Here is a 21,115-nt window from a genome sequence, read left to right as displayed (position 1 = left end):
GTCTGCTGAACCAGCCAGCTAGAAGGAGGGGTCATGTCCTGTCCCTTCCTCAAGTCCTCAGTCCCTGGCTGTCTCAGGGTGTCAGGCCGCTCCTAGTTCCATCCTAGCCTGACTCAAAATGTTGTGATCCATCTCCTTTTAAAGTGTGTCTAGCTGAAACAGCTCCTTGCTGCCTGGATTCAGGTCTTTGTAGGTGTTCAAGCCATTGATTGGCATCCTATTGGGGACAGCTGCTGCCTGGCCTTTGAAAGGTTGAGATTGCTGAAAGCTGGCCTGAAATTCTAAGATAGCACTTTTAATCCTCTGTAGACATGAAGTTTTCCCCAGCTCCAAATTGGCTGGCACCTCCTTAAGTCCTTTAAAAGCGCCTACTCTCCAAAACTCACCCTTTCTGAAGGAGACAGCAGTTCATTTCTGGCTACTGAAGCGAATGTACTTTTTTCATTCTGAGGCTGGCTGTGCAACCCTGTAGCAGTGGCCCGAGGATGGGATGCTGCTCGTTCTCTGATGTTCGTCGGTCTCCACTTCTGAAAAGATTCCAAGAGCACGTCCTCTGGTCGGGGAGGCCACTGCGAAAGCTGAGCAAGTGCCCCATTCTGGATTGATTCAATCATTCAGAGATTGTTCTAGCACAAGGGGTGATTTCCCATTGCTGGGGAAAGAAATTAGCCAGGAATATTGAGTTGTAGATCTAAGATCCTTGACTTCTCAGAGATGCTTGGAAATTTCTCTTGTTCTTCGGGGAAGCAAGGAAAGAGTATTCAGAAGCAGAGGATAGTTGAGGCTGACTTCTACACCCACTAAAGCTATGAGTTGAAAGTTCCTGACCATTGAAATGTCATTTTCTCTTCACCCATTTCTTTAAACCAAGCATAATCATTCCCTTGCTAGCTTGCTCTCCATTGGCCGGGTGAGTCTTCATAATGCAAAACTTTAGATGTGCCTCCTTCCAGTCCAGTGATTTGAGAGCAGCCATGCCTGGTCCTCCCAGCACCAATCCAGGCACCTCTGCTAGGTACTCCCAGGTGTCCTAGGCACTGCCTAGTTCATAAATAATTTAAGAGGGTGTGGTAGGCAGTATAGGAGAAGCTCTTTACTTGCTGTCACAGTTTTTGGCAAGGAGTATTTTGGCTTCAGGAAGAGGTGCTTTAAGGATTTTTTTTTTCCTTTTTTTTTTTTTTTTTTTTTTTGTCTGGCGAAAAGGCTGTATTCACTTGCAGGTTAGTTGCAGTGAGAGATAACTGGAGACAGAATTGTAACAGGTCAAGGCCGGGAAATGCCAGTTTCTTCCTCCTCCCTGACTGCCTTCAAGTTGGTTCTGGGAAAGTCTCAGTCCTCTACCCTCTTGTTTATCCAAGAACTTTTGTAAGTTAAGTCTAGGCTATAGTGATTGATGTTTTTTATAAAATAGGAGGGGCACTCTCAGTGGAAAATAAATACATTGAACCTATTTCAAGAGCTTTGAAAAGAGCAGTTGGTCCCTGTTTCTTGGTTAAGGGAGGGTATTAGTATTTATCCCTGACATAGTCAAGAGCTAGTTGACAGGCTGACCTTCATTTATAATGGTGAAAAGTTGAGTTGAAATGGAGGTGCTGTTGTCACAGTTACGTTGTTCTGGAAACTGAATCCTAAATGAAAATAAAGGGGCCCTCCTTTTTGTTCTGCCTTAGTGTGGTTATGTTCAGGGTTCAAACTGTTTGGGTCTGAAGCACAGAATGCATTAACCTAGAAAATTTGTTCATATTTGAGGACTAGCTTAGAAACCCAGAATGGTAAAAGTGTCTTCTGAGGCTGGGTGGGTGGCCATTAGAGAATCTTTCCAGTTCCTGAAAGGCTAGACAGCAGCAATCCTACTTCTAGTATCCAGGGCCCAGAGTTACCAGGCAGGCTCTGTTCTACAGCAGACATCTGCTTCTCCCCACACCATGGCCACAGAATCCTAGAGGTAGCAAAAGAAAGTTTATGTACTCTTTTCTATCGGTAACAGGTGTTAGGTTCAAGAGACTATGTCATAATACCAACTTAAGTTTTAAAAAAAGTACTTTCTAAAAAAAAATAAAAAAAATAAAAATAAAAAAAGTACTTTCTGGGGCACCTGGCTGGCTCAGTTGGAAGAGCATGCAACTCATAAACTTGGGGTTGGTGAGTTCAAGCCGCATGTTGGGTATAGAATTTACTTTTAAAAAATAAAAAATAAAAAAATAAACCACTTTCCTACCTGCAGTTCTCTGCCTGGCTCTATAAATTTGTCATTCAGCAACCTCTTACTGAGTGCCACCTACAAGGGAATAAATGGTTGCGATATCGGAGAGCAAGAGAAAGTTGAGCCCTCATAGTGCTTCCACTGGAACAGGGAAGACAGTGAATTTGATAAGTAGGTACAACAAAGTGTAGTGAGGAAGGGACTGTGCAACATAGATTGGGGTGCCTAACCTAGTTGAGGGTATGCAGTCAGTACCTACTGGGTCACTGTCACTTGGGGAGCTTTGAGGCAGTTCACGGCATCTCTTTACCTTGGAGAAGTGTCTTTTCCTCTTTTCTTGAATCTGACAAACTTAGCCCAGAACAAGGAAGTGAGTAAATTAAGTTTATTTTCTGCTCAGCCAGCCCAAGCGGATGTATGTTTCTGTTGTTTTTGTTGTCCCAGGCAGGGGCACCGTGTGTCGCAGGGTTCTCCGGAGCAGACGCCGATCTCTGTGTCAGTGGTCAGGGGTCTATCAACCCCGGACCCTCAGGCTCTAACCATGCCGTAGTGTGTGTAAACATCCTACACTCTCAGCTGTGAGCTCAAGGTGGCTGGGAGAGGGTTGTTTACTCCTTCTGCCATGGAAAACGTCAGCTGAAGAAGGAGCAGTCTCTTCACCCAGCAGATCGGACAGAGTGCGACCTCCCTAGTCAGCCAAGGCAGCCCCCCAGCGGAGAGTGTCCCTCAGGCCCCCTGGGTTGCGCTTCTGTGGCTAAGTACAACCAGAACCAGACATGATGCTGGCTAGACATGGCCCTCGGTGACCACCGAGCTCTTGGTGTACTGTGAAAAGCGGGGCACTTGCCTACCAGTGCTCTCAATCCTGACATTGAATTCTAAAGTTCTAGCCCAGGAAAAGCCCTATTTCCCTCTCCACTGCTCTGTCCCTCCAGAGCTGGTGGGCACCACATAAGGAGAGTGCTGTCTATTTGGGAGATACGGGGCTGGCCTGAGAGCTTGATGTTTGGGTAGCATCTTCCCAGTGCTTGCAATTAGCACTGTCTGCAGATCACAGGCCTCAATAGCGTTTACTGACAAGCACTGCTGGTGCGTGGTTTTTAGTTACGGTAATTATTTGCCCATTTGCAACTCATCACGCAATGGGTGATTACTCTGTACTTCAGAAAATTGGCTGTATGTTTTGTGAAGCCTATGGAATCTGTTATTTTTAGTTTGATTTAGCACAACTGGTCTCTTCAAATTCCACTTTCCCTTGGCTTCAAATGTGGAGAGCTCAGCATTCAGCAGGCAACTGCACAGAGTCTGTGTGGGGGAAGAATGGAAATTCACTGTGGCAGCTGCTGAGTCAGTTCTTTTCCTCTTACCTGCCTCTCCTTCTACCCCACAGGAGGAGGTGCGCCAGTCTGTGACTCCTGCCGAGCCTGTCCAGTACTACTTCACGCTGGCTCAGCAGCCCGCCGCCGTCCAAGTCCAGGGACAGCAGCAGGGCCAGCAGACCAGCAGCTCCACAACCACCATCCAACCCGGGCAGATCATCATTGCGCAGCCTCAGCAGGGCCAGGTCCGTGAGCTGTATGGGGGTGCCTGCCAGCAAGACTGCGCCACTTAGGTTTGGGGTGGGGAAGGCCTGGCCTGGGCGGAGAGGCAGGCCAGTCATCATAGGACACCAGAGTTGAAGTCTGAAAACTTAGGCTTCTCCCCAGATTCAGCTGCCCAGGTGATATGTCACCCTAACCTCTCTGGGCCCTGGTTTCCTCAGGGGTCACATGAGGAGAGTGCAGTGAATGAGACGCTCTCTGGGATCACTATGAGCTAAATTTTAGAAGGGAGAAAGTGCCCCCATGAAGAGTAGTGACATCCCTGTAGGAGGTATTGTAAGTGAACTCCGTGTCTGCTGTCTACACCGGAATTGGACTGTTAGACCTTTAAGGAAGAGAGTAGGAATCATCACCAGCTTGCATATCTCTCCTCCCCTTGTCCCTGTCATTTCTCTGTTGCACCACAGTTGTGTCAAGTGACCTCTTTTTACAGTAGCAATCAGAATATTCTTTCTCCGTAACGGTCTTATTGTGAAAGCAGTGACATCCATGTTTGTTGGAGATCAGAGAGGCTGTAGAGAACTCTGTTCTCTGAGCTCTGAATCCAAATTCCCTGTCAAGTATTAATTTATTCACCAAACATTGAAGCCTATCCTGTGTGCTGGGGATACTAGCATGAATAAAACAGTCCCTATTTTAAGAATCTCCACAATCTAATAGGGTACAAATACTTAAAGAATATAATACCACCACATGGGAAGTGTTAAGAAACTCTTAGGGCCATGTAAAGGGTGTTATGGGATCTTGTTAAAGAGATGCCTAACAAAATGTGAGGGAAGTGGTAGAAGCAGGTGTCAGAGAAGGTTCCCTAAAGGGAATAATATGAGTCTTAGAGGGAACAATGGCAATGAATCATGTAAAGAGGCGAAGGAGGGCTTTCCAGAAGAGATTACAGCACAAGCAAATGCTTGGAGCTGGGAACCTGCATAGGGAGTGGTAGGAGGGTACAGTCAGCTTGGGGGAACATCTAGACAGGTCTGCAAAGAGAGGTGGAGGACACATCCCAGGTAGCCTTGTGTCTGCTGGTAAGGAGCTAGGTTTGCTTACAAGAAGAAAATTGGGGGATGCCTGGGTGGCTCAGTGGTTGGGCGTCTGCCTTTGGCTCAGGACGTGATCCTGGATTCCTGGGATCGAGTCCCACCTCGGACTCCTTGCATGGAGTCTGCTTCTCCTCCCTCTGCCTGTGTCTCTGCCTCTCTTTCTGTGTCTCTCATGAATAAATAAATAAATAAAATCTTTAAAAAAAAAAAAAAATTGAGGCAGAGGTAGATTTAAATATTAATTAAGACCTCAGGATTTATTTCCTGCCTCACTTTTTCTTGTCCATATAATGAAAGTACTAGGGTGCTTTCTCTTTGCCAGACACTGTGCTAACGCAAAGATGATTGTAGCCGAGTCCCTGCTTCAAGGCGTTCACTATACCCTGATGCCTAAGGGACCTTCTTTGGCTAATGCTTTGTGCCCCTGCAGTGCTGAGAGTTTTACCTGGCAAAGGCTTTATTCCTTTACAAGAGCAAACTTTAAGGGAGTCCATCAAGCACAGGGTCTGATTGGCTGAACATCCGAAGAGGCTCATGGCTGTTGTGCCCTGACAGCAGGGCACCCCATACATGATTTGACAGCTGCCATGCTAACACAAGCCTTCATTTTCCTGAAAGGATTTAGAAATACCTTAGAAATCCTCTTGGGAAAATTGAGTTGATAAAGTACAGTGATGAGTTGGCAGTATGCATTTTTTTTTTTTTTTAGTCAGCAAGAATTTCATCTCTCCTCTTTGCTACCCCAGACTTGCTCAGCTTGGAGCTGGTGAGGAAGCTTGCAGGTATGGTGGAGTTGGTCTCTCCCAGTGTCTCCCAGCTGCTGTTTCTCTGTCCTTCTGGTTCAGGGTGGCCTTGTGCTGTGTCCCCCTCCTTGGACCTGTAGTAATGCCTGTTTCAAGTTGAGTTCAGATAACCTTTGTGGAGAGAATACATATTAAAGTTGGAAGGAAAGCATATTTTGGTAAAGTGAATCCTGTGTGTTCTGTCATAAAATTGGAAACTTCTATTCCTGGAGGTTGGGAGAATAGGCTGAGTTGAGAATACGGGTGTGAGAACGGGAGGTGTTTCCTGTTGTCCTAGCCCACTGCATGTATTTTTACACAGATCCCTTTGTCCTCTTTCCTTCTACCTCCAGGTCATAGTAATTTCTCCTTACCTAGTAGTCCCTTGAATCTCATCTGGGGTTCCTAGAGCACGTCCCCTTCCCCTGTAACTTCAGATGCATAGGAGACCTGTGTAGTCAGAAACATAAGATGGCCACTTCGATAGAAGGCTCGCAGCGTCTTCTTACAGAAGTGACTCTGGATTCAGAGTGGGGAGGGTCACGGCTGAATCCGGGCATTGGGAGTGTAGGTGTAGTTTTTAAAAGATTCCACCTTCCTTCTGGCACCATGACCACCCCCTACCCCCACCAGATGAACAGCATGTGCTGGGCTCCCTGCTCTAGGTAGTCTGTAAAGGGCACATTTGGGGCTGAAATTTTGGAAAAAAAAATTTTTTAAAGATTTTATTTATTTATTCATGAGAGGCAGAGACAGAGGCAGAGGGAGAAGCAGACTCCATGCAGGGAGCCCGATGCAGGACTCAATCCCAGGACCCCAGGATCACGCCCTGAGCCAAAGGCAAGATGTTCAACCACTGAGCCCCCCAGGTGTCCCTAAAGCTTTGAAATTTGAACAAGTGACTGACCAACCCTTTTGACAGTTAAGTCTGCCATCTCTCAGAGGCGTAAGTTTCATAGGACTACAAGTCCATGAACATTTTTGAGAGACTCAGAATCTGCCAAGTCATGTACATTGGACAGAAATTTCTTAAATCTAAGGTTCCTGTTTCTAGAGAGTTAAAGTTCTTGTTTGTTAAATTCTGTTCCTTGGGTAGCCTTAGGTAATGTCCAGGTCTTAGTGGTGGTTGCCTCTCTGGTGGAAAGCTGAGCTTGATCCACAGCAGCCAGCTGGCCAGTGTGGGCTGGAGTCGTTCTGCTGCTTGCTCAAAGCCAGCATGTAGTTTATTTTCCTTCCAGTGTCTGGTATCCCTAGAAAGGAGTCCCAAGATCCTGAACTCAGTAAATTCATACCAACCCCACTCCATTTAATTTGTTCTCCAAATTCACCTGCTTCCCACTTGACTTTGGCCATTTCTCAAGTGAACTGTAATGGTTACTTTGGATTCTTTTGTAACATATGTGCCTTTTGGTCACTGAGGAGGCTTGAAAAGCTGCAGCATTTGAACCATAGAGATGTTTGGGGCCTGGGCAGTTATTCTGTACTGTGAGACTACAAATCTTTATGGCTTTCTCATCTTTTATTTTGGAGAATAAACTTAAACAGTGGTGTAGGCCCAAAAGACTCTGAGTGTTGTTAATTTGTATTAAGATGAGTTTAGGCATCCATGGAAGGGGTTTGCTGCCAGTTAACTGCTCATCGGTAACCCCTTGGTAAGCCTAATGGCTCTGAGCTAGGGTTGAATCAGCTTTCTCATTACTCTTCTTTCTAGACCACGCCCGTGACCATGCAGGTTGGAGAAGGTCAGCAGGTCCAGATTGTTCAGGCTCAGCCACAGGGTCAAGCCCAGCAGGCCCAGAGCAGCACCGGACAGACTATGCAGGTGATGCAGCAGATCATCACGAACACAGGAGAGATCCAGCAGATCCCGGTAAGCCTGCTCTGCCTCGCATCTACAAGGCACTGTGCTCCTGTTGTAACGAGAGTGCTTATAGATCTTAAACGCACACACAGAATATTGCATATACCCGTGTGTATGTACATACATTTCTCTAAACTTATATCCGTGTAAGTGCAGACCACAGCTTGCTTCACTGTATGCTCACTGCTCTCTTTTAATCCTGCTCGGGTTCACCACCGTGGGGCAGCTCCTCTCGATTTCCCTGCACTCCACCTACGCAGAGAATGCTCGTAACCACTGTTCATGCCAAGACCTGAAGGCCCTGTGAGGCAGCCCTCCCTGTCTTTTGATTAGCAGAGAATAAGAGGGAGGTGTACAGAGAAGGCCATAAATACACTTGTTGCATATTCATGAGTCAGTTCCCAGTGGAGCCTGCAGCAAAGTGTATTTTTGGCTTTCATTTAACTTATCCATCCCTTCACTGTGGACTGCTGCTTCCTGTGTGCCTTGAGGGATTTCATTTCTTGGATTTGTTGGCTTTTTTACTTATACTTGCTCTTTTGTAAAAAATGCCCCATTTTAACACTTGCCATCTATACATTGGTCATTTTGCCACCCAAAGGTGTGGAAAGAGTGACACGGAGCAATACTTCTCTTTCCTGCCCCTTGCCTTTCCTCTTGTAAATGACATGTAGGCAGATAGAGAAACTCGCTTGGACTTGGTTAACTATTTCCTCTTTGAAAAGCTCCATTTTTGAAACTGTTCTTATTAAGTTAACGGGGTAATAGACCAAGAGAAAACTTAGGGAAAGTGGAGTGTGTGTGTGTCTCTATCTTTCCGTCTCCCCTCCTGCCTTTCCTCCCTTTCTCTACTTTTTGGTGCACTCTCCCTCTGCTAGAGCTTGTACCCTCTCACTCCCACTTTTTTCCTCTCTCTCTCTCTCTCTTTCTGTCTCTTTCTCACACACATACCCCTCTTAGTTCCAGGTGCCTTCCCTCACTGTCTCAGCCACCAACCAAAGACCTCTCTTGAACGGTTCTCAGTTTTACATGTGAAGGCGCCAGAACTTAAGCCAGAGAAGAAGAGTTCCTTCTTTGCAGTAACTTTAACTCCAGTCTTTTTAACCTTCCAGGACACAGAGCGTTAGCATAGATTTGCTGCAGAATTCACTATTCTCAGATAACTTCTGCAGAAGTCTGCACTTATAAATTCCTCAGAGTGCTCGCTCCAATAGAGAGGACATTCAGGAAGGAAGCTTTGCTTCTTTTTTGAAAGTCCAAAGGGCAGGCATATTTGTCCTGTAATTAACATCAAAACGCTGCCAGGGTCCCCAGACCTATCATTGTGGCAGAGCATCACCAGATGTGTAAACCTAAGCCTAAAAGAGCTTCTGCTTCTAAGAACTGCTTGGAACTGTCTGGCTCACAACTTTTCAGTTGCATCTGAGTTTCTGCAAAGAGCTCTTCCCAGCTGGGAAACGTAAAATCCCTGTGGTTGTCACTACACCTTCCCTGTTCTTGGGAATAGGCTTTAGTCTTTCATCCTGTGTTCCTTGGCTGGAGTTCTGGTGACTCTGGGACCAGCCACGATTGGTCCCAGCAGACGATCTTCCCCAGCTTCTAGCCAGCTGCCTTCATCCCCAAAAGCAGCTTAGTGTTGTTGCCCAGCAGCCACATTATGGGACTTCAGGCGGGGCCAATCTGTGCCTGGCATCACAACTTCCAGCAGCTCTTCTTGGCATAGTCTCAGAAAGAATCGCAGGTCATAATATCTTGCCCTGTCTCGTGTGAACCAGATTAACGAGTTTAGGTTTTCTATTCCTCCAATTTGCTGTAAGTGGACAATTCTGAAATTTGGTCTACCAAGAACTTCTAAGAACTACACTCACTACCAAGTATTTGTCTTTTCTTGGTGGTTCAAATCCTCTTTGAAGCTGAAGTTGTAGAGAAGCAGTGTGATTTAACACTGCAGGCAGGAGTGCAGCTTCGTGTATCAGCATTTTCCTCATGGAAGTAAAATTCCCTGCAAGGGAATTCGGTCTTAAATTCCCTTTGCTCCAGGACAAAGAGACATGACTTGCCCGTTTGCCTCACGAAGTTCACTGCTGCAACAACGACAGGCTGGGCAGCCAGTGAGAGTGGTTTCTGAGCCCCCGGATAGAGACCAGTCTGTCCTCCTGGCACCACTTTTCATCACCCAAATCCCGAGTGTGAATGTTGGCAGTGCTCTGCTGACTCTCCTCTGCTGAGCCACGATTCCTCTCTTGCAGCCAGCCGCCTTGGTCTCTCCATTCCCGCCCGAGGCACTGAGACTTTCATGGTACACTGGAGCGTTAAGAGTCTGAGTTAAGGCTTTTAGTGAACAATTAAATGCAGCATGTGGTATTATTGTATTATCTGAGACTTAATCTTAAGCATGAGGGACTCTAAGGGCATTTTTGTAGCTTTGGTTTCCCATGATGGGGTTTTCTGTGAAACATTTATTGATTCAGCTTCCCCTTGGGAGGAGTTTGGCCAGAAGAAAGTGCTGAACACCAAGGATCCTAAAAGTCCCACAGACCCCTGTTGGTTCTGGCTCTTGGGAACCGAGATAGTGAAGCAGGCCAGCTTTTTCTTCCAAGATGTGCAGCATGGGTTGGGCAGGACTAGGGCTAGGGCGCAGAGTGCTGGCCATCTGCTTTGGGCTCCTGACAGATGCTGGAGTTCTCAGTATTAGATCAGCCATCCCAAGAATTGGGGTGGCGGAGTTTGGAGATAGAGTGGAGAATGGCCCACACTTACGGTACAAAGCATTCCGATCATGTCTGACAGTATGGGATAAAATCCTAAGATAAACTGAGCAAACGGCTGAGAGCCAGTGAATGTTGAAGGTGTGGCCATGCTGTCCTCACATATGTAACCAGATCCTCTGGGAATTTTCTCCAAAGTCCACTTAGGGAACATACTCTCTTTTGTGTATTATGACTTGCCGGGTAGGGATTTTATGGTTTTGCTCATGTTGACTGCTGTTGAAGAGAAACTTTGCAGGTACTACTTTGGAGGTCTCAGAAGGGGAGTGGCAGTCACCACCTCTGGTCATGGGAAGTTTGCCTGTTGGGGTCATACTCAGTCTTCCGTGCCTGCTTGTCTGCCCCGCTCTAGGTTCAGCTGAATGCCGGCCAGCTACAGTACATTCGCTTAGCCCAGCCTGTATCAGGCACCCAAGTCGTGCAGGGACAGATCCAGACACTTGCCACCAATGCTCAACAGGTACGTGCCCCAGAGATGTAGGGCATGGCTAGGGGACTGACTGGAGCGATGGCTCTCTTGCCACCTCACCCTTCAGCAAGAGCTCCACCCTGCACATCTGTTCATCCCAAAGGACAGATGGGAGTTTATTGGAGGATTGGATTCAAAGTGTGTCTCTTACTTACCGTCTTACTCTCAAGGGACAAAGAAATGCAAAGGATGGGAAATCTCAAGGACACTTAAAGAGAGCCTGATGTATGTGTGTGCATGTCTGACCAGAGGAGACGTTCTGACAGTGTGCCTCATCGTCAGGCTGAGTTTTATCTTTAAAACCAAATAGCTATTGTGTTCTGGCACCCTCTGTGCACTTTGGAAAGCTTACGTGGATTTTACTTAGGCACACCTAGCCAGAGACTGCCCCTTTCATCTCCTCTCACGCCCTATGATACAGAAGACTGTTAGCCATGGGTGCTGAGGGGGCAGCCTCCCTAGGCTTGGGGCTTGGTGGGGCACGGGTATCATTTGTAGGGGATGGGGAATACTGGTCAAGGGGAGGCATTTTTAATGGATTCTTCTGCCTCAGACCCAAAAAAAGCAGCGATCGTTTAAGAGCTGGACAAGTCTGGCCCAGTTGCATTTCTGGTGATGTATCTATTGACAGTGGTGACAGAGCTGAGTTTGTAGAGCAGGTCTCCAAAGATCTCATTTGGGAAAACATGAGGAATGAGCCAAAAAGGCTTCGGAGTTCCATGTAGTTTCTGGGATCATTAAAGGGCCCATTCCAGACCCATTCCTTGGCTCACATAAGGGCGTGGGCTTTTCTGTAACTTCCTTGGGGCTGACTGGCATGAAGTTACATCTCCAGACTGGTCACACCGTCAGGTACCCCTCTTTAAAAAAATAAAAAAAAAATCTTTGCGAGATTCTAACCTGGAATCCAAAAACTTCACGGCATGAGGGTGGAGGAAATAAGAAGGAAGAGTTTTTGGTTCCTCAGAGGTTAGTTTGGGGACCAGAAACTAAAGCCAGAAAGTGGGGAGAGTCAGATTTTCAGATAGGAGAGGGGAGAAGCAAGGCCGGGGGTGGGGGGTGTGGGCACCTGAGCGCAGTTGGAGTCTTCATTACAACAGATCATAATCGTGACAGCCTGGCACATAGTAGCTATTTGGTCTGTGTTTGTTGAATGAATAATATGTAAATGGAATGTAAAGGTAAATGAAACTTTCAACTCATGTGAAAGGGCAGTCCTGGGGGCTCACAAGGCACAGTTGACCTCATTTATGAAGAATACTTTACATTTGTCTCAGGGTCATTCATTTATTTTGCAGACATTTCTTAAATACTTTCTTTGCACTGGGGGGCTAAAAAGACAAAACTTAGAGCTGCTGCTCTCTAGCCGCTTACAACCTATAGGAGAAGAAAGACCCCAAACAAGAACAACAGTAAGAAACCCTCATGAAGCCCTTTCACACCTGCTCCACTCTTGCTCCTGACAGCCTCATGGGAAAGCCTGATGGGGTGTTTTCAGCTGTTGTGAGGACACTCAAGTGGACAGTCCTTACCTTACAGCTTGGCTGTGATGGTTCCAGGAGATGGTACATAGAGGACGTACTAGTCAGATGTTCCGTAGATACAGGAATGCATACAAGTATGCGTGTGCCAGGCTATGTCAAGCAGCTGACACTATATGATGCATTTCTACATGTCAGCACATTTCTTTTCAAATGTACTTAAAATCCTCATGTAAGATTGTAAACCCATGTGGTAAATGTTTGCCTCGTTCCACCCGCCTCCACCCCCCACCCCACCCCCTGCTTGGCCAAGAGGGCTGCACGTGGCCTGTCTCGGAAAAAACTTCATAGGTGTGCCACAAGGGCTTCCAGAGCCAAGGCCACCTCCTTGCCAGGGTGTTTCATATTCCAGTCAGATAATCTAGGTGATACGGTTTGGTTTGGAGCCCACCTTCCAAGAATGAAAGGGACCACTCCCCACTCTCCCCAGTGTTTTGCAGTCTGCAGTCACTGGCTAGGGTTTTTGCCTAAGCTATAAATGTTAGGCCCTGCTGTGTTGGCACCTAGGAGCGTGCAGTGAGGGGCAGGCAGGGAGCAGGTGGACATTAAGAGAGCTGGTTGTGGAAGTTGTATATATTACACACTCGGGGGGTGGGGGGGACCTCTGTGGTCCTGTGTGGTGTCAACTCTGAGTAGCCATCAGTAGCAGGGGATTGGGGAGGACCCTTGCTCTCCTGCTACTCCCCAAGCACCTGTTCTGTGCCGGGCCTCATTCTGGGCATTTTATGTGCATTGTCTCATGTGGTCTTCACAACCTTCTGGTTGTGGGCTGCTGGAGCGGTGAACCAGACCCTGCAGCTGACCTGCCTCCTCTGTCATCTTGATTCCCGCAGATCACGCAGACAGAAGTGCAGCAAGGACAGCAGCAGTTCAGCCAGTTCACGGATGGACAGGTAGGACACCCAGTCTTGGCCGGGGTCAGGGCTTGAGGGGTAGTCGGGGGCAGCAGGTGAGATCTCTGGGTTTGGATAGTTAGGGCAACTGTTCCAGTTCCTGGTAACAAGTGAACAAAACTTGTTAAAGCAAATAGTCTTTAATTTGGAGTGCCAGTCCTTTAGGTTTAGACTTGTGGGAGCTGAACGTCATCTCAGACATTATATAGCACCAGTCCCCACTTTACAGATGAGTAAATGGAGTCCTAGAGATCAGAAGTGTCTTGTGTGTGCTCACTCAGCTCTTCATTGCAGCACCAGGACTAGAATGCAGGTCTTCTGTTTCCATCTCTAGGGCTGGTTTTTTCCTAGACTATGCTGCTTTTCAATAGCACGGATTCATTGACATGCAGAGAACATGGGATCTCTGTAACTCTCTTGGTGCCCGGAATTCAGTAATTCTAAGCTCCTGTGAGGAAGGAATCTTTCCTTTCCCTCACACTGATGGTCCCAGAGAACCCCCGAGTACATGACAGGATGACACACCCAAGCCAGTGCCCTCTGCTGCCCAGAAGGGACAGGAGCCAGGACCCACCTCTGGCCTCAGCCCACGCATATGCCCGGGCTCCTGTGATGGGTCTTTGCCTGTGGGTTTTTCGGGGGGACACCTGAGAAGTCAAGTGCCCCTCTGGCTCTGTCCTTCCAGAGTGGCTATGTGGGCTACTTCTCAACGCTTCACGGGTCCTGGCTTAGTATTTAAAACCAGGCGCCCTCCTCAGCAGGCCCCAAGGAGGAAGTGCAGGTTCAACGTGGCCTCAGCCCCAGCCAGATATTCTGAGGAAAGGAGGAGGCGAGAGGGTAATCCTCCTCCCCCGCTAGTGAGGATGACTGAGACTGAGTTGGGGAAGTGCTGGCTTCCACGCTGCTGCTGCTGCTGCTGCTGCTGCTGCTGTTGCTGCTACAGCTGCTACAGTGGTTCGGATTGCTTGTGTTGGTCACAGAGGAACAGTGTGCAGCAAGCTCGAGGCTCTGAGGCTCTGAGCTCACGGGAGGGGCAGAGCCCAGAGAAGTGCAAGCCACAGGCTGGAGCTGCAGTGGGGCTGGAGTCCAGGGGGGCCGGAGTGCCCTGTGTCCGCTGCTCCTGGGCCCACAGAGCCCCACATCCCCTCCTCCCTCCGACCCCTTACAGCAGGGGTGGTTGAGGGATCTGGGCCCCAACCAGGGGAGGCCGGAGGGAGCTGCGTGCACCTTTCCCAGGGGTGACCTCCCTCTCCTCTCCACTCCTCGCAGCAGCTCTACCAGATCCAGCAAGTCACCATGCCTGCCGGCCAGGACCTCACCCAGCCCATGTTCATCCAGTCAGCCAACCAGCCCTCCGATGGCCAGGCCCCCCAGGTGACTGGCGACTGAGCACCTGAGCTGCCAAGACCAAGAACACCCAACACAGATTTTGCCATAGAGCCCCGGGCGGTGGGCACAGCCTCCCTCCCCAGAGGACCGGCGACCTCGGCGCCCCCTGCAGGCTAGGACACTGGTGCACTACGCCCCACGCCTGGGGGCCGAGATTCTCCAACAGAAAGATGCAATATTTTTTATTTCCTTTTTTCCATTTTTTTCTCCAAGGAATCAGTATTTCAGTATGTTGAGCTGTGTGTCCAATGCTATGAAATGAAAATATTAAATAACATATTTATGGCATTTTCTTGAAGAGTGTGGTTGAAGAACTATTTCTTTTGTTTTCCCCCTTTTTTTTTTCTTTTCTTTTTTTTTTTCTCTTTTTTTTTTCTTTTTTGATTCTTACCGCCGCTTCTTTTCCAGAGCAAATCTCCTCATGGGGGGGTATGTTTTCTCCTGACTTGGAACAGCTGCTGCCCCCAGGATTTGCCGTCTTCTTCTGCCCTCAGATTGAGTTAGGTGACTGTGTAGCTTCCTCTTCACTAGTGGTCCTCTCCCGTGACCCTGCGCTTGTCCCAGAGCTCTGTGTGTTTGCACCCAGAGGCCATGGAAACATTCCTTGCGTTTGGAAGATGAACTCATTCACCATGGAAAGTGGATGGTTTCATTTCCAAACCCTTCTCTCCCAGGGACCCAAGGAGACTAGAACTTTGTGCATTTGCCTGCCCCCACCCCCATTTTTTAATTTTTAAAATGCATTAAAAATTGTGCTAGTCTCCTCTGCTGCATGGACTTCAAACTGCATGAAATGCAATAAATCTCATTTTAGATAATTTAGAGTTGGTTTCTGTGTCTGGGGGCATTCATGGGGCCACTTTGGGAAGGCTTGAAAATTGCAAAGGTTTGTTTGGCCTCAGGTTGAGTGTCTATGAAGGAGGGGGACCTTTCTGAGGAGAGGACCTCCCAAGCTAAGGGAACTTATGCTACATGTCTGATTCGAGTGGAAGTCTTCAGCTAATTTTGAAGATGAACTAGGTCAGAATCTATTTGCTGCTACTACTTGCCTGCTGCCTTACCCAGACTACCACTGGTGGGCCGGATTCAGCTGTGTCCTGCCGGCTTGCGGGTCAAGAGAGCATCTCTCATGGAAGAAACGTTCTCTGTCCTTCAGACACATCCCTCCACTTCCACCATGACACAGGCTGGCATTCTGAGCTGCCTTCTACAGCCATGCCCATTACCAGAGGAAGTGATATCTGCCAGGGAGGGCAGCCCAAGCCCCTTGTCAGCCAGCACGTCAGAAGGGTTCGCTTCCTCAGAACTAAAGCCAGAAGAGTAGAGCATTCCACTTCTTCATTGGCTTTCATTGGCCAGAGAAGCCGGCAGTGAGCCACCTTCCTGACCTTCGCCATGCCATCCTCACAACTCAGGCCTGTCATGGGAAGAGCAGGGAACTGAGTGCCAGGAAAAGTAGGTATTAATGTCTTCTCGGATGGTAATATGCCATAAAACCTTGGGCAACTCCCTTCTCTTTGGACTATCTTACAGGGTGAGATGAGGATAGGGAAGGGGCTTTGATATTAGGTGATTGCAAATCTGACCCTGATACCCTGGTAATTCTCACACCAAATGTCCCCCACTGTGAGCCATGGTAAGTACTTGGACATCCATCATCTACTCGTCATTTGCCTAGGTGTACGTTACTTCATTCCACAAGAAAAATTAAGATGGTTTGCATTGGAAACTTACATAATGAAACAAAATATGACAAATTAGAATTAAGAAGAATATAATTGAGTAGGAAATCAGGATCATAAAAAGCAAGAACACAAATATTCTAGCCATAAAGACCTACTTAGTTTCACATTTGACCCTGGGCTTCCTGGCTGCCAAAGCAAAAAGAAGAGAACTGGGTAAGAGATTCATACCATAAAGGGAAGAAAAATAAAATTCTCTTGCAAAAGCAAAAAGTTTCTTAGTTTTGAGGTTTTGGATACATGGCACCCCTCCAGTGACATCTTGGGAGGTGAAACGGGTGGTAATATCACAAGAGATCAGTGGGTCTGCTCCACAGGCTTCTGACTCCCAAATTTAGTGCCACCCCCCACCCCACCCTGTATCCAAGTGTCTTCATTCTAGCTCTGGACTTTTCTCTGAAGGGGATCATCTGGCCTTTCCCACTGTCCTGTACCAATTCTCAGACATGCAAATCGTCCTGAAAGCACAGCCCCAAGGGGAGAGATGCAAGTTTGGGGATCCTGGCCTCAGAGGAAAGGCAGCAGCTCATCTCTTTCATTTCCTGGCTGACCCCACACATTGAGGCCACTGCATTGCCCCACCTTGCTGCTCGTCAACTCATTCCCGAAAACCCAAGTAGTTGGATTTTCACACCAGGCAGTGGGTCATTTCCCATAGACATCTTCTTCCTTTGGACATGTTTCGATCAGTTGTGATTGGATTGGGAAGCAGCTTTCCTAGTGAGCACGTTCCCTTTAAATTTCCCTGCCAGCAGGGCCCATCTGGGTGTAAACAAACACTTTAGTGCAGCCCAAGAGAGCCCCTATCTAATCCCCAGCACGATCCCCTTACATCCGGAGCATGCTTTCAACATTTTTCCTAGCACTTGCAGCATCCGTCCTCCCCGCGGTGATCTTCAGGTGACCCTGCAGGGGAGACAAGAAGAGGGATCATGATCCCCGTGTTACAGATGGAGACATGGGAGGCCCAGCAAAGTGCAGTGACTTGCCCAAGGTCACTCCATGGATTGAGGTGGAGTTGAGGCCAAAATATTGGTCTTCTGACCCCCTGTGCATACATAATGGCTTTCTGGCCAAAGGGTGGTGGCCATCGTGGCGGTGGTGGTCCGGGTGGGTGTGAACACAAGGCTTTACTAAAGGTGAACGCCTTTTACTACCTCCCCCACACCATGGGCCCAGTCTTGAGTTTATGTGCAATAAATAGAGCAATTGGATCTGGTGTGTAGACAGCTGGTGGTTGGGATAACTCTTGGGAGGCTGGTGCCTGGGACTGGAGTCCCCTGGGACTGGAGTCCCCTGGGATCATGAACAGACCACCGGGCCTGCCTCCTTGCTACTCAGTTCTGCAGAGGCCACAAGGGGGCAGCATGCAGCACTTCCCTGAGCCTCAAGGAAGTGTGTGGTCCAACCTTTATCCCAACTTGAGACAATTCTAGAAACTCCAGGAGGTAGGACTGTCCCTTTCTCAGTGGGTCCTAGGCCCTTAACACTCTCCCTGGTAAGACCTTTGATTTTCGAAGGCAGGGGCATCCCTGGGGTGGCTGAGGGCTGGAAGCAGTATCCAAGTATTACATCAGGGTAGGTTGGCAGATTTTCTTTATTTTTTCTTTTCTCTTTTCTTTTTCTTCTTCTTTTTTTTTTAAAGATTTTATTTATTCATAAGAGACCCGGAGAGAGAGGCAGAGATGGAGAAGCAGGCTCCGTGCAGGGAGCCCGATGTGAGACTTGACCCCAGGACCCTGGGATCACACCCTGGGCCAAAGGCAGATGCTCAATCACTGAGCCCCCCGGGCATCCCTGATTTTATTTTCTAAGTAATCTTTACACCCAACATGGGACACGGACTTATGACCCTGAGATCAAGAGTCACGTGCTTTGCTAACTAAGCTGGCCAGGCGCCCTGGTTCTCAGATTTTATAAGGACTTCACGGCAGCCCAAATTCAATCAAGGCCCCAGGTTTGTGTCTTTCCACTCTCCTCTCCACAGTCATTCAGCAAGTATTTATTTGGCACTTCCCGCGTGTCAGAAATTGTTTTGGATGTCGATAAAACAGTTGAAAATTAGCCAGGTGAGGTTTGTGCTCTGGTGGAGCTTATGTTGGGTTGGGAGCTAGGGGCAAGGGTGGATGGGAGTGGGAGAGAGACAAGAAACCCAGGACCAGTTAGACTCTGAAGAAACCCCCTAACACTCTGTTAGAATTTTCTGGATTTAGCGATCTTCCTCACAGATGGTCCTCCTCCAGGTCAGAGTCCCATCTGCACGTCCAGAGCCCAACACAGGGCCTGGCACCTGGGGACAGCAGTGACTGATGAAGAGTGAGTGAACATAAACCCTTCCCTCAGGACAGGGCCTCCACACCTGTGCACATTCCCACCGCTACTTGTTTGCTCTCGCTATTGTTTTTTTCCTAATAATTTTTTTTTTAAATTGGGCACTAGTAATGTGCTAGGCAGGGGTATCAGATGGATATTATTCTTTTAAGAAATTTCTGTGTAGGAGAGGCACCTGGGTGGCACAGTTGGTTAAACACCCAGCCCTTGGTTTCAGTTCAAGCCGTGATCTCGGGGTCTTGAGATCGAGCCCCGCGTCAGGTTCTGGGCTTAGCATGGAGTCTGCTTGAGATTCTCTCTCCTCCCTCTGCACCTCCCACTCCCACCCGGCTCATGCTCTCTCTAAAATAAATAAAACTTAAACAAAAAAAGGTGGTGGGGGGGTAGGACACCTGGGTGGCTCAGTGGTCGAGCATCTGCCTTCGGCCTGGGTCGTGATCCCAGTGTCCTGGGATCAAGTCCCACATCGGGCTCCCTGCGTGGAGCCTGCTTCTCCCTCTGCCTGTGTCTCTGCCTCTCAATCTGTGTCTTTAATGAATAAATAAAATCTTTAAAAAGTAATAATATAATAAAATTCCGTGTAGGAAAACATATTTAAGCTTGATACCTGATGGACGATCTCATTTCATCTCACCTCCTCATAAGGTAGGTATTCTCATTTCCTAAGTGAGAAACTGAGGCTCAAAGAGGTTAAAGTACCCAAGGGCACCAGCTGGTTGAATGGAGCCAGGAGCTTCAAGAAGCTTCCTCTCCAGCCAGCTCAGCCCCACTGGTCTCTTCCCCTGGGCCCATGATTCTTTCCTAGAGAGAGTGAGAGCCCCTGCACGCCCCTCCCCAGGTAGGGATCTAGCTCCTGTCCCACTGCCCCAGCCATCCACAGGCCTCGGTAAGGTGGCGTCAGGCCTCCCAGGAGGAGAGGACACTAGAGCAGAGAGCAAGTTCCTGGTCACAGGAGCACTTTGGGTGTGGCCTCCCCCAGGCCCCCGAGCCAGGCTGGCAGTGTTACTCCGTGGCTTGGGTGATGGCCATCCTCAGGGCCCAGGAAGAGGGGATGGGAGGACAGCAAAGCTGGCGCCCAGGAGGTGAGCACCCAGCTGGGCCGGGTTCCTCTAGAGGGCTGGTGCCGAGGAGCAGTCCCCAGTAGCCTGCCCCCCCACCCCACCTCTGCAGCCTGGAGCCCCATCACCTCTCCAGCTCCCCAAAGCTCCCCCAAGCCCCTGTGCCTGTCCCTTTTGAGTGAAGTTCTGAGACAGAAGCTTTCTAAGATCTCGTGTCAAAATGTCTTTAGGTTGCCCTTTATTTAAATGATGGTTTGGCGATGTGTGGATTCTAGGTTCACGACTATTTGCCCTCAGCACTCTGAAGATTCTATCCCATTGTCTTTTGGCATCTGTTGTTGCTGATGAGGTGCTTACTGTCGATTCAATTATCGGACCTTTGTAGACAAGCTATCTTTTCTCTCTGGTGGCTTTTAGAATTTCCTTTTTATTCTTGATATTCAACACTTTGGCCAAAAAGTGTCTAGATGTAGTTTTGTTTTGCTTTCAAGTATCTCTTACTCGGCAGTCTGGGCCTTTTCAATCTAGAAACTCATGTTCCTATTTCTGGAAAGATCTTAGTCACTCTTTGCTGTATCTTTTTTCTGAAACTAATATATGCTGGGGTTTCTCATTCAATCTTCGATGTCTCTTTTCTTTCATATGTGTAATCTTTTCATCATTCTTTGCTTTGTTCTGGAGGATTTCCCTAGTTCTAGTTCCTAATTCACTAATTCTCTCTTCAGCTGCATTTACTCTGCTAACCCATCTATTGTTTTTTTTTTTTTTAACATGACTTTAGTTTTCATTTCTAGAATTTCTAGATAGTTTTGTTCATATCTGCTACTGGTTTCATATCTTTCTGTTCTTGTTTTATAGATGCTATGCCTTCCTTGATCTTTTTGAAGATTTTAACCATATCAAACTTCCTTTGCTCTGTTATCGCTAGGTCTTTAAATACGAATTCTCCCATGAGAGAGTTGCCTCTCTCTCACGATATTGTACTTACATTTTTTCTTATATGTTGTGAGGTTTATCCTTGTGAGAGTTATTTTCAGCACATTTTTGTGACCGTACCTTGAGTGTAGAGGCCACCCTAAGGGATGGTTTCTCAGTTAAATCTGCCGAAGCCATGTGGATGTGCACCAGCCCCAAACTAGTTCTTTTATTAGTGTCTTAGCTGAGATTTTTCTACCCAAAGCTGAGACCAGGAGGCTCGCAGGCAGAGATAGTTTAGCCGAGCTTATGACAGTACTTTCCCAGAGCATCAGGCAGGGAGCCTACTGTAGCCCCTGCCACTGCTGGGGTTTGCAACTGTACCTTCCATCCTGCTGAATGCCTCCTCAGAGTTACAGCTTCCACTCCTACTCACCACCAGAATTCCCTCTCATTTCTGGCCCCGAGGGAGTTCTCAATCTTGCTTCTGAGTTTGGATATGTATTTTTAAAAAGTTATCCA

At 48.0% G+C, this 21,115-nt stretch overlaps 1 protein-coding gene across 7 annotated transcripts in view; it reads left to right on the top strand.

The window, feature by feature from the left end:
- Window positions 1-15,365, top strand: part of NFYC (nuclear transcription factor Y subunit gamma) — a 66,760-nt gene extending 51,395 nt beyond the window's left edge. For 4 of the 7 annotated variants that reach the window (XM_025983664.2, XM_025983662.2, XM_072723699.1 and 1 more), the window contains exons 6-10: window positions 3,594-3,767; window positions 7,338-7,496; window positions 10,608-10,715; window positions 13,099-13,158; window positions 14,428-15,365. In XM_025983664.2, the coding sequence (XP_025839449.1) occupies window positions 3,594-3,767; window positions 7,338-7,496; window positions 10,608-10,715; window positions 13,099-13,158; window positions 14,428-14,547 (621 nt within the window). In that variant the 3' untranslated portion in view covers window positions 14,548-15,365. The remainder of the gene's footprint in view (window positions 1-3,593; window positions 3,768-7,337; window positions 7,497-10,607; window positions 10,716-13,098; window positions 13,159-14,427) is intronic. The other 3 variants (XM_072723700.1, XM_025983663.2, XM_072723701.1) reach the window with 1 other exon arrangement.
- The last annotated feature ends 5,750 nt before the right edge of the window (window positions 15,366-21,115 follow it).

The sequence above is a fragment of the Vulpes vulpes genome, chromosome 10 (assembly GCF_048418805.1).
Source record: "Vulpes vulpes isolate BD-2025 chromosome 10, VulVul3, whole genome shotgun sequence".
In the NCBI taxonomy this organism is placed as follows: Eukaryota; Metazoa; Chordata; class Mammalia; order Carnivora; family Canidae; genus Vulpes; species Vulpes vulpes.
This window is presented reverse-complemented; position numbering and strand designations above follow the sequence as displayed.